This window comes from Phascolarctos cinereus, unplaced genomic scaffold, assembly GCF_003287225.1.
Source record: "Phascolarctos cinereus isolate Bilbo 61053 unplaced genomic scaffold, phaCin_HiC Scaffold_5;HRSCAF=322, whole genome shotgun sequence".
In the NCBI taxonomy this organism is placed as follows: domain Eukaryota; kingdom Metazoa; phylum Chordata; class Mammalia; order Diprotodontia; family Phascolarctidae; genus Phascolarctos; species Phascolarctos cinereus.
This window is the reverse complement of record NW_027555958.1, coordinates 324,063,274-324,076,795: the sequence shown is the minus strand read 5'-3', so window position 1 is coordinate 324,076,795 and position 13,522 is coordinate 324,063,274. Positions and strand designations below refer to the sequence as shown.

Genomic DNA, 13,522 nt, shown 5'->3' with positions numbered 1-13,522 from the left:
ATCCTACTACAGCAGAGGGAAAAAGGAGGGGGGTGAGCATTGTTTGAACCTCACTCTCATCAGATTTGGCTTAAGATCAGTTAGGTATAGAAATCTAGCTTGCCCTATGGGCAGTAGGAGGGAAAAGGGGAAAGAAAAGGGAGGGGGGAATAAAAGGGAGGGAAGAAGCAGTAAGGCTAAAGGGGAAGAAAAGGGAAAAGGAGGGAGGGACTGAGGGAGGCAGTGGTCAAAAGCAAAAACACTAGTAAGAATTTGTACTTACAACTTCACTAATGTGAAAATATGTTTAATAGGAATGTAAATGTATAGCATATATCAGATTGTATGCCATCTTGGGGAAGGTGGTGGGGAGGAAGGGAGAGAAAAATTTTAAACTCAAAAGCATATGGAAGTGATTGTTGATGAATCAAAATAAATTAATAAAATTTAAAAAAATTCCAAAAAAAAAAAAAAAGAACTTGATCTTGATGAAGCCTTGGCTCTTTCTGATGACCACTCCATTTTTTAGGTGTCCACTAAGTCAATCAAAGCTCTAATTAAGCACCAATTAGGTGCCAAGCACAGTGCTTGGCACTCTGTATACAAAGACAAAAATAAAACAGTCCCTGCGAACATTCCTTTGGGTGGTACACTCTAGAATTTTGCCAGAGATCAAAGTCATATTCATTGGCTTGGCCTGTAGTTTGCAGACTCTTATTCTCCTTCCTTTTTTGAAAATTGGGATATGTGCTATTCTCTAGTTCTGTAGCACCTCTCCTGTTCTTCATAATGTTTTAGATGTTCCTGGCAGGGTTTGACTATCATATTTGACACTTCTTTCAGTACCTTGGAATACATTTTGTCTTGATCTGATAACCTGAATTCAGCAAGGGCAGCTGGGTTCTTTCTCATTCTCTTCCTGCTTATCTTGGGTTTGTACTTCCTGTTATGTCTTTTTGTTCTTTTCTTTCCATTCCAAAGAACAAAGGCTCCCTTCTGTATAGCATTCCTTCTATGATTTGGAGCTACAGGCTGAACAGTTTCATTGTCTGTAATTCTAAACAGCATATAACTAATCTTCAATAGTATTTTTTGCCTCCTGGCTTCTGAGAGGTCTTAAAAGAGATTTTAGAATTTTTTTTAAGTTTATGAAGCAATAATTTTATCTGGTTTAGAAAAGAATGTATATTGTCTGTAAATGCATTGAAAAATAAATTATTGTATTGATGACATTGTTAATAAGTAACAATGAAGAAGCATTTTTCTCATTTTGCTTTTAAGCCTAAAGATTTTTTAAAAGTTTTATTGCCGCTTATTATTTACACCACAGTTGATTTCATTGTATTTCATTAATGGTTTTCCTTATTTGTTAACAGAAGAACAAGATAGTGAAGAGGGTGAGAAAAGACGAAGAAAGAAAAAAGCCACCAAGAGGAAACGAGATGGAAGAAGTCAGGAGGAAGGGACATTGGCTTATGACCTGAAACTGGATGACATGCTTGACCGTACCTTAGAAGATGGTGCCAAACAGCATAACCTAACAGTTGTCAATGTGAGAAACATCCTTCATGTAAGTAAGGCTGAGGTGGGTTTGGGAGCAGAAGGGCCAGCAGGAGATATGTGGCTAGGTTGAGGAGGAGGACACAGAGACAGAAATTTATTATGTAAATCAAATCATATTCAATTCAACTTAACAAACATTAAGCACTTGCTATCTGTAGAGTATTGTTCCATGTCCCATGTATTCAAAGATGAAATAAAACACAGTCCTTGCTGTTGAGATTTGCTGCCAATAGAATCAGCATGAAAATAACTTACTACACATTAGAATATAATAAATATAAAGGAAAGATTCAGATCTATTACAAAGGGAGATTTGAAAAGACATAAATCACTGTTACCTAGGAGGTCAGTGAAGGCTTCATGGAAGTGTTGGCACCTGAATTGGGCTTTAAAGGAAAGGAAGCATTTCAGCAAATAGAAATGGAGGAGGAAAAAGTCCCCATTAAAACATGAGGAAGAGTGTAAGCAAAGGCTTAGAGGTGGAAGAGAGCAGGACAAGAACCGGGGGCCATGAGCAGACCAGTTTAACTGAAAGGAACAGTGCATTAAGAAAATCATCTTGAGACATAGCTAGAAAGGTAGACTGGAGTCAGAAGACCTTGAATGCCAACTAAGTATTTTCTTAGCAGGCAGTAGATAGCCAGTGAAACAAGGATGTTTTCAGGGTGGTGCTTGAGGAAGGTTATGTTGGAGAGGGGAGAAATTGGATGCAGGAATACCAATTCAGAGGCTATTGCAACAATTCACATAAGAGGTGAAAAGTGGAAGGCCCAAAACAGAAGTTTGGGGGACATCCTTTGATAGTGAGTGTTAATTGGATGAAAATCCAGAAGAGTAGGCTGAGAAGGAGCAGTCAGACAAGGAAGAGGAGAAACGAAATAGTGTCCAAAAAAAAAAAAACAAACTCAGGGAGAAGAGAGTGATTTCCTCATAGGCCTCCTCACTTTCATTCTCTACACAGAAGTTATTTGGGTGTCTTATTTTTCACTTGTGGCCTATGTCTAGCCCAAAGGATTTGTGGTAGGATAAAAAACATTTTTACTAATAAAGACATAGATGGTATGTGCATCAAATTTTCAGATGACACAAAAGAAGAAATAGCTGGTACATTGGACAGCAGAATCAGTATCCAAAAAGTATCCAAAAGCATCTTGAAAGGCTAGAACATTGGGTCCAGTCTAACGTTATGTAGTTCACTAGGGACAAATGTAAAATTTTGCACTTGGATACAAAAAGAAAATCACAAATAGAAGATAAGGGAAGTGTGATTAGACAGTAGGTGTTCTGAAAAAGATCTGGGGGTTTTAGTGGACTACAAGCTCAAATATGAGTCAGCAGTGTGATGGGGCAGCCAAAAATGCTAATTAAATCTTGACGTTGTATTAAGAGACTAATAGCTTCCAGGAATTGGAAGGTGATAATCCCACTGTAATGTGCCATTGTCAGACTTCACTTGGAGTATTGTGTTCAATTCTAAGTACTATAGAAGAGCATTAATAAGCTAGAGATTATCCTGAAGAGGACAGCCAGGATGGTCTGGATGGTTCTGAGTTATTGAGAGGAACTCGGTGAGAGGAACTAGGCATGTTTATCCTGGAGAAGTCTTAGGAGTGACATGAAAACTCTGTTAGGTTCAAGAAGGACTGTCATATGGAGTAGACTTGTTCTGTTTGACCCTAGAGAATAAATCAAGAGCATATGGGGAAGGTTACAAAGATTTAGTCAGTTTTAGGCTTGATATTAGGAGGAAACTTCTATGAATTAGAGCTGTCTTGAAGTGGAATGTACTGTCTAAAGGGTCCCCATTTTTGAAGGTCTTCCAGAAGAGAGTGGATAACCATTTGTCAGGTAGGTTGTAGTGGGGATTTCTTTTCCTATACAGATTAGACTACTATACCATCCTATATAGATTAGGCCACAAGGTTCCCTTCCAGTTCTCTGTGTCTTTGATTCTACTATAGAACTGTAAATCAAATGAACAAACCTTTGTTGCTTAAAGCAAAAATATCCTTTTCTCCAGGAGGTGATCACAAATGAACATGTTGTAGCAATGATGAAGGCAGCCATCAGTGAAACGGACGACTTGCCCGTGTTTGTGAGTTATTAACTCTTTAATGTGATGGGATTGATTTAACCAGAAAATTGGTGGGGCTTGAGAAGGGACTTAAAAATAGATTTACCAGTATTAGCAGTAGAATTGACATCAAACTCTCGAACTCCAATGTTGCTTTCTGTTTTTTTACTTGATAATTTTGTTTTAATAGCTGATAAACTTATTAAGTAAAACAATACCAAAGAGTATTTATAATTGAGAATATGTGCAGTCTTACCCTTTTGTAATTTACTGTTTTAAAAGAGAAGTCTGTTTTTTAACTGTAATAAAGTAGCTTTTTTTATATAAAGTAGTTCTTACATTGAATTTAATTTAGGTTTTTTTTGCCATGTTATCTTCTTATCCATCATTGTAATCAGTGTATATTCTTTTCAGTCTGTTTGCTTCACTCTGCATTAATTCATACAAGTCTTCCCACATTTCTTTGAATTATTCGTAATCATTGTTCCTTACAGAGTAATAATATTCCCTTGCATTCATATTTATTCAGCTATTCCTTAGTCTTGGGCGCATGATTTGTTTTAATTTTTTTTCTATTACAAATAGAATTTTATTTAAAGATGGAATATTTTTGTTTGGATATGTCTTTTTCCCCTATTTTTAAATTCCTTGAGGGGAGAGTGTTACTATAAACCTAGTAGCAGGGCATTGGGGGTCAAAGAATATGAACAATTTTATAACTTGCATTTTATTAAATAATTCCATTTTGCTTTCTAAAATAGTCATAAGAAATTGTAGCTCTACTAGTGGTGAACTAGTGTACCTATTTTTTTCCCACAGTTCTGCCAACATTGAATTTCTCCATCTTTGCTAATCTGATAGGTGTAAATCATCGATATTTCAGAGTTGTTTTAATATTAATTTCTTTGGTTAGTAACGATTTGAAGATATTTCAAGTGGTTATTGATAATAGTTTTCAGAATACAAACTATCTGTTCATATTCTTTGACCCCAAATTCATATTCTTTAGAGATACAGCTTTTAACCTTTTATATTTGAATCAATTATTATATATGTGTATGCATAAATAGATACGTGTGTGTCAAGAATGACATAGCAATGAGAAAATCAAATATTCTCATTTGAGAAAGCTAATAATATTTTAAATGTCAGAGGTTGTCAAATTTAACATATAACTTTAGATATTAATGGCATGAGTTCTTGTCTACTTCTGTGGATCTATTATTTTTTTCTTTTGTTTTTAAATAAATTTATTTTACTAATTTTTCGTTTTCAACATTCTCTTCCATAAGATTTTGAGTTCCAGATTTTCTCCCTAACTCTCCCTTCCACCCACCCCAGGATGGCATGTAAATTGATAAAGGCTCAAAATATACTTCATATTAAACCTATTTTCACATTAGTCATGTTAGAAAGAAGAATTAGAACCATTGGGAGAAATCATGAGGAAAAAGAAAAAAAAAAGGGAGCAAATAATTTTTCATCATGAGTCTTTTGGAGTTGTCTTAGAGATAAGTCTATGAAAGTTAATCATCACACAATGTTGCTGTTACTGTGTACAGTATTCTCCTGGTTCTGCTCACCTCACTCAGCATTAGTTCATGCAAGTCTTTCCAGGTTTTTCTGAAGTCTGCCTGCTCATGATTTCTTATAGCACAATGATATTGCATTACATTCATATACCACTTGTTCATCCATTCCCCAACTGATGAGCATCCTCTCAATTTCCAATTCTTTGCCACCACAAAAAGAGCTGCTATAAATATTTTTGTGCATATGGGTCCTTTTCCCATTTGTATGCTATCTTTGAGATATAGCCCTAGAAGTGCTGTTGCTGGGTCAAAGGGGTATGTACATTTTTATAGCCCTTTGGGCATAGTTCCAAATTGTTCTCCAGAGTGGTTGGATTAATTCACAGTTCCACCAACAATGCGTTAATTTTCCAATTTTCCCATATCTTCTCCAGCATTTATCATTTTCCTGTTTTGTCGTGTTGGCCAATCTAATAGGTGTGATGTAGTACCTCAGAGTTGTTTTGATTTGCATTTCTCTAATCAGTAGTGATTTAGAGCATTTTTTTCATATGACTATAGGTAGCTTTAGATTCTTCCTCTGAAAACTGCCTGTTCATATCTTTTGACTATTTATCAGTTGGGGAATGACTTGTGTTCTTATAAATTTGACTCAGTTCTCTATATGTTTTAGAAATGAGGCCTTTATCAGAGACACTGGTTGTAAAAATTCTTTCCTATTTTTCTGCTTCCCTCCAAATTGGTTGCATTGACTTTATTTGTGCAAAAACTTTTCAGTTTAATGTAATCAAAATTATCCATTTTGCATTTCATAATGTTCTCTATTTTTTGTTTGATCATAAATTCTTCTGTTCTCCATAAATCTGACAGGTAAACTGTTCCTTGCTCTCCAAGTTTACTTATGGTATCAGCCTTTATATCTAAATCATATACCCATTTTGACTTTATTTTGGTGTCCAGTGTAAGATCAAACCTTTTCTAACAAAGAAAAACAGTTAAACAAAGCAAAACAGTTAAACAAAGCCAACTGACAAATCAAAGTGTCTGACAGTGTATGTCACATTATTCTTCACATATAGTCCCTCATCTTTCCACTGCAAAGATAGAGGTATGTCTCCCTATCCTCCTAGGGACCAAGATTTTGCCACTGTCATTTAGCATGGTGCTTTAAATGTTAACTGTAGAAGAAGATAAGAGAAATAAATTAAAGAAGTAAACATTAATATAAAGGAAAGAAATATCTATTTGGGAACTGTGTGATTTTCCTAGAAAACCTAACCTGATTTTCATTTTCAATTTCTTTTCCTTTTTTTCTCTTATCTCAGGAGCCTAAAATGACACGATCAAAATTGAAGGAAGTTGTGGAGAAAGGAGTGGTGAGTAACTTTTTAACCTTTCTTTTGGATGTCTGATACCTCAAGTCGGATTTGGTACTTACTAGAAAGAAATAGGAAGGAAGAGTTGGAGGATAAGCATTATATAGCACCGACTATGTGCTAAGCACTTTCTACATATATTATCTCATTTGATCCTCACAACAACCATATGAAATGATGCTGTGTAATTGTACAGGGGAGGAAACTGAATCTGAGAAAAGTTAGGTGGCTTGCAAAAGATCACATGGCTTATAAATAGTGTCTGGAGCAGGCTTTAAACTGGGGTCTTCTTGTCTCCAAGTCTAGAACTTAGAACTGTACCTTCTGTGTTACTGGGCTGCCTAATGATCCTGTAACCTTAAAACAATGGAAGTATTTAGAGATATAGAAATCATATTCAGGAATCCATGCACTGGCTCACAAGACTGCTTCCAGGTAGTTTATCTTTTTGTTACAATCACCTGTGTCTGTGGAGATCATCTCTGTTTCTAGTGGAACCTCAGGAGCAGGTGCAACCCTTCTTTAGGTCCTCGGTGCTTTAGATGCTAATAACTTGGAGTTTCCTCACACAAGGTGAATTCTGAGAGCAGCTGTAATAATAGCATCAATAGATTCTGAACTTCTTAGTCTTTCTTTTTTGGTGCACAGACAAAAAGCATTCTCAGACACTATCATCAGTCCCATTCCCCTCCTCCCCCCATCTAGTCTGTAGCCCATTGTGATAGTAAAGGAGGAAAGGAAGGTAGACTCATAAAGTAATGTGTGTTTATGTATAAGGGAACTTACTTTTCTTAGTTTTTTTGGTAGGTAATTCCAACATGGAACATTTCTCCAATTAAGAAGGCCAATGAAATCAAGGTAAGCTTTGCCAATAAGACTCTTGAATCCAGTGGTCAGTTCTAAAAACCTCCTTGTTTACTTCTCTGTGGCTCATCTTATTTGTGTTTTTACCATTCTCTGCTCTCTGTACTTTTGTCTCTTCAATAATCTAGTGATCTCTTTAACCATGTCCTTTTTATCTGACTGCATTTAGGTATGAGTGTAGTCTGCCACGAGGGTTCCCTTTTGCTTTCTCCTTCTTCAAGTTCATGTGTCTTGTATGTTCTTCCATTCTGTCGTTTTATGGTTGAATTATTGCAGCCTCCTCAGTTTGTGGATATTCCCCTTGAAGAGGATGATTCTTCAGATGAAGAATATCAGCCAGAAGATGAGGATGAAGATGAAACAGCTGAAGAGGTGAGCAGATAGCTTCCGTGGCTCTATTGATTACATGTCAGAAGTTTGTCTCTACAAGTCTAGGTTTACTTTGCTTTCTTGAGTTTATAAGATTACCTATCCTATAGAAGAGATGGAGGCACAGTACTTTTGTCAGCTCATTTCCTTGCAGTGTAGATCCAGAGATTGTGTTTGCTTATTATTCATATCATCTTAACATTTTTATAGAGTTGTTTGGCAAATATAATTAAAGCAAGTGAGCCCAAAATCAGTTAAGGGCTGTTGCAAAGATTATTAACTTGGATTACTGACTTCCTTATGTAGAGTTTATTGGAAAGTGATGTGGAAAGCACTGCTTCTTCTCCACGGGGGTCAAAGAGGTCCAGAATGAGACAATCGTCAGAGATGACTGAGACAGATGAGGAGAGTGGAATTCTCTCAGAGGTAAATAAGAAATGTAGTTGACTTTCAGTTATTTGTATGTGAATGAATTTGAATTACTCTTTTGAGAATTATCTATTCTAAACATGAGACTTCTCCAGCCCAATACTTAGTCCTCTAGAAAAAGAATTATATATTGAGAGAGGTAGGAGAGTAAGTGTGAGCAAATGAGAAAGAGAGAGAGAGAAAACAATGTCTGTTTGTGAGCAAGTGCATTTGTGTGACTGACAGTGTGTCACTGACTACATGTATCTAATGTGTTCTAGAGCCAATTTTTTTCTATCATTTAGTATTGCTTCATATGTTATGTGCTCTGCATGGCTCCATTATATAAATAATTAAGAGTTGCCCATAAATCCAACCTGTAGTCAAAGCCCTGGATTTTGTATCATTGTTTTGCATATATATCCAGGATTAACTTATTGACTTATGTGACCCCTGAATTTGGCAAAATGTTAAGCCACTACATAGTTTCATGGAGTTCAGAAGTTGTCATTAGATGCTTTGGAATGAGTAGCTAAGTCTTCATTGAAACTTACCAGTGAGGGAAGAGTTTGCTTTTCTTAGTTCTTCAATAGAGAGGGGGAAAGGGCAAGAGACCCTATATTTCACTCAGCCTTCCTTTGTCTGGTACCTTGTGTTTTTCATTTGTGCTCTAAAAAAACCAATCAAGTTTAAGGCCTAATAATTTTCTCATCTTATGGCGACCTTAGTAGCATCCCATTTGGTCTCATTAGAAGGCTGCAATAAGACCACTGTGTGGTAGAAAACAGAATGAAATAGAATCAGTCCCTGTCTGGGTAGAGAGAGGTGGGTCCTTTATACTTATACGGTCTTTGTTTAATATAATTACCTTTCTTAATCAGGCTGAGAAAGTCACCACCCCTCCCATCAGGCACATCAGTGCTGAGGTTGTACCCATGGGGCCTCCTCCTCCTCCTAAGCCTAAACAGAACAAGGATAGTACTTTTATGGAAAAGCTGCATGCAGTAGATGAAGAGCTGGCTTGCAGTCCAGTCTGCATGGATTCATTCCAGGTAAACACATGGGACTCCAGGTAACTTAGGATATCAAGTGGAGTAATTTGGTCAGGTTTGGGGTTCAGAGGGAAGAGATTTTCCCTTTGAATTCCAGTAAAAAAGGAAGATACCATGAAGGCATAGCCTAGTAAATTCTACTCAATTTGTGCTTTTTCATTGTCAATAAATGTCAAATCTGGTAACAAAGTAATGGGGTGTATAGTGTAGGCAGGAAGTAATATCATTATAGAATACAGAAACACAGTCCACTATTCTTTTAAAATTTTAATTATTTATTTTTCGTTTTCAATATTCACTTTAATAAGCTTTTGAGTTTTAAATTTTCTCCCCCTCTCTCCCCTCCCCCCTCCCCCAGGACAGCATGCAATCTGATATAGGCTCTACATATACATTCATATTAAACATTTTCACATTAATGTTGTAAAGAAGAATTAGAACTGATGGGGAGGAGAAAGTAGAAACAAAACAACAACAAAAAAAAGAGCAAATAGTATGTTTCAGTCTGCATTCAGACTCCATAGTTCTTTCTCTGGATGTGGATAGCATTTTCCATCATGAGTCTTTTGGAGTTGTTTTAGATCCTTGAGTTACTTAGAAGAGCCAAGTCTATGAAAATTAATCATCACACAATGTTGCTGTTACTGTGTACAGTTTTCTCCTGGTTCTGCTCACTTCACTTAGCATTAGTTCATTCAAGTCTTTCCAGGTTTTGCTGAAGTCTGCCTGCCCACCATTTCTTATGGAACAATAGTATTCTATTACATTTCGTTTACTACAGTTCTTTAGCCATTCCCCAATTGATAGGCATCCCCTCAATTTCCAATTCTTTGTCACTACAAAAAGAGCTGCTATAAATATGGTTGTACATGTGGGTAGCCCATTCTTTTAATGCGTCATTTCTGCCCACCAATCTTCTACATCAGTGAAGTAAGGTGCCCAGTATTAGAGAGCAAAATCTTCTAGAGGAAGAGTCTTTGAAAGGTTTTTTTTTACTCTCCTGCTTTTTTTTTTAAGGCAATTGGGGTTAAGTGACTTGCCTGAGGTCATACAGCTAGTAAGTGTCAAGTGTTTGGTCTGAGGCCAGATTTGAACTGAGGTCCTCCTGACTTCAGGGCCAGTGCTCTATCCACTGCGCCACCCAGCTGCTCCTTACTCTCCTGCTTCTAAGGGAAGGATTGCAAAAGAAATTCTTAGTAAAGATGTATAAAAATGTTTAAAATTTTTTTGAAGTAGCAAAAAATATGAATCTGAGGGAGTGCTCATCAGCTGGGGAATGGCTGAACAAGTTCTCTGATCAATGTGATGGAACATCACTGTGTCATAAGAAATGACGACAGAGATTGTTTCAAAGAAACAGATTCATACCAGAAGACTTATATGAACTGATGCAGATTGAGGTGAGCAGAACAGGGAGAATAATCTTAAGGCTAAGACTTAAACTTTGACCTTTAAGACAATGATTATCCTTCCTAATTATAAATACCTGTGAAATTATCACAAGGTTGGATAACCTAACCAAGGAAAAGAATCAGAATTCTCTAGCAGTCTTCTCCTACACTTGTCCTCTCATTGTTCTAGGCATCTCTGTAAAACCTTTGTAAAAAAAATTTATGTATATGTGTATATATTTTTTCAATCATCTAAAATCTGCCATATCTCCTCTTTCTGTTGAGAACAAAAGAAAAACGGAAACTCTATTGCATGTATACATAGTCAAGCAAAAAAAGTTCCTCATTGGACGTGGCATTTTTTTTCTTTTGGAAATGGCCGTTCTGCACACCTGAGTGTATCTCTTTATCAATCAGGTGGTGGGTAGCATCTTTCATCATTAGTTCTCTGGAATTGTGGTTGGTTGTTACGCTGATCAGAGTTCCTAAGACATCTCAACTGAGAATCTTACCAAATAAGGCACTGAAAAAATTGAGTCTATTTGGAGCAGCTAGGTGGTGCAGTGGATAGGACACTGGCCCTGAAGTCAGAAGGACCTGAGTTCAAATCTGGCCTCAGACCAAACACTTGACATGTCCTAGCTGTGTGACCCTGGGCAAGTCACTTAACCCCAATTGCCTTTAAAAAAAAATTGAGGCTATTTGCCAAGAACTTCCTCTTCTCCCTTATCTCACCTCATTTACATGCCTTCTCCCGCTATCTTCTTCTTTACTCCTCTCTCACATGAAGAGGTAGCCCTTTTCCTTGCCAAGGCAAACTCTTTTATATGTGTGTGATCCCATTTATTCTCATCTTCTCCAGCACCTTCCATCATCTCCACTTTCTCAATAATTATCACTCTCTGACTGCTGTCTGATTTCCTGATGCCTATAAATACTACCCTTTCTCTATCATCCTCAAAAAACTCTCACTTTATCTGTCCATATCTCTCCCCTCCTTGAAAAGACTGTCTGTAATTAATTGGTGCCTCCATTTCCTTTCCTCTGCTTCTCTCCATAATTCTCTACAGTCTGGCTTCTTACCTCATCACTCAATCTTAATTGCCACATGTAATGGCCACTTCTGTGCAGCTTTTTAAGCCTCTTGATTACCCCCTTCTCTCTAGGTTTTTGTGGTGCTGTTCTGATCTGGTTCTCCTACTTGTCTTATTGTTCCTTCTCAGTTTTCTTTTCTGGATTTTCATACAGTTCACAGTCACTAACAGAGGATGTCCCCCAAACCTCTGTTCTGGGTCTTCTTCTTTTCTCCCGCTATAATATTTCGCTTGGTAATCTTCTTAGCTCACATGGATTCAGTTATCATTTCTGGGCTCATGCTTCTCAGATTCGTTTATACAGCTTTAATCTCTATTCTGACCTCCATTCTCAAATCTCCAACTGCCTTTTAGACATCTCAAGCTGGATGTCCTACAGACATCTTAAACTCAGTATGTCCGAAACTGAACTAATTATGTTTCTCCCCAAGCCTTTCTCTCTCCTTAACTTCCCTATTGTTGGTGCTGTAGGTATCACCATCATCCCAGGCCCTCATGCTCACAACGTAGGTGTTACCCTGGACTCTTCACTCTCTCTCACTGCCCCCCACCATATGCAGTCTGCTACCAAGTGCTATCAGTTTTGCCTTCATAACATCTCTCACATGTGCCACTTTATTTCCTTTGAGTGCAACCATCTTTATGTAAACATTTATCACTTCACATCTGGACTCTTGCAATCATCTGCTGGTTGGTCTCCCTTTATCAAGTTTCTCCCCACTGCAGTCCATTCTGCTCTTGACTATCAAAATGATCTTCCTAAAGTCTAGGCGCGCGCGCGCGCGTGTGTGTGTGTGTGTGTGTGTGTGTGTGTGTGTGTGTGTGTGTGTGTGTTTCTCTCTCTCTCTCACACACACACATGCATATCCCTCCTCCCCCAACTGAATAGCTTCCTTATTGCCTCTAGAATCAAATATAAAATCCTCTCTCTGGCCCTTCATAACTTAGCCCCTTCCTACTTTTTGAGTATCCTTACACCTTGCTCCCTTCATTTTTGCAATCCTGTGGCATTGCCCCCCTTTCTGCTTCTCTCCAAAGACATGCCATCTCTTGACTTAGTGCATTTTCAGTGGCTATCTCCCGTGGCTTGAATTCTCTCCCTATTCATCTCTGTCTTTTGTCTTCCTTGACTTCCTTCATATCCCAGCTAAATTCTTGCCTTCTGAAAGAAGCCTTTCCTGATCCCCTTCAGAATGCTTTCCTTATCTTGTTTGCCTAAAATTTATCCTTTATATATCTTGCTTGTACATAGTTATTTATATTGTAGTCTCCCTAGTAGACTGTGAATTCCTTGAAAGCCAGATTTTGCTTTTGGAACATAGTAGGCACTTAAAAAATACTTGATGATTTGGCTTCTTTTTGCGCACAATAATTCCCTTCAGTTCAACAAACAATTTAGCATTTCCTATTTGCAAGATACTCTATGAAGTGCTCTGGTTTCAAAACTAGCCCTGAGCTTATATTTCACGAGGAAGATACAAGATGTAGTGTGAACTATATTAAAAGCACGAGTATCATTATCCACATTTGACAGATGAGGAAACTGAGACTCAGGGAAATACAGGGAGCCTTCTTAGGTAGGAGGTGACAGAGTTGATATTTGAATCATGTCTTTTGACCTTTCTATGACACCGTGCTGATGCCTTTATTCATGACGTCAGCACAATTGAATATGACAAATATTTCTCCTTCATGTTTGCTTGAAGATTGACATAAAATGTTAAATATGACTGAATGAGATACACTTTTGAACAGTGTGGGAATTTATTTTGCTTCACTATACATGTTTGTTACAAGGGTGTTTTGTTTTGTTTCATTTC

At 37.3% G+C, this 13,522-nt stretch overlaps 1 protein-coding gene across 7 annotated transcripts in view; it reads left to right on the top strand.

Annotated features, from left to right (window-relative positions):
* The window catches only part of GON4L (gon-4 like), an 87,563-nt gene that overhangs the window by 36,707 nt on the left and 37,334 nt on the right, over positions 1–13,522 (top strand). For all 7 annotated transcript variants that reach the window (XM_078156165.1, XM_020991572.2, XM_020991573.2 and 4 more), the window contains exons 4-10: positions 1,356–1,549; positions 3,563–3,637; positions 6,474–6,524; positions 7,332–7,382; positions 7,665–7,760; positions 8,064–8,183; positions 9,047–9,217. In XM_078156165.1, the coding sequence (XP_078012291.1) occupies positions 1,356–1,549; positions 3,563–3,637; positions 6,474–6,524; positions 7,332–7,382; positions 7,665–7,760; positions 8,064–8,183; positions 9,047–9,217 (758 nt within the window). The remainder of the gene's footprint in view (positions 1–1,355; positions 1,550–3,562; positions 3,638–6,473; positions 6,525–7,331; positions 7,383–7,664; positions 7,761–8,063; positions 8,184–9,046; positions 9,218–13,522) is intronic.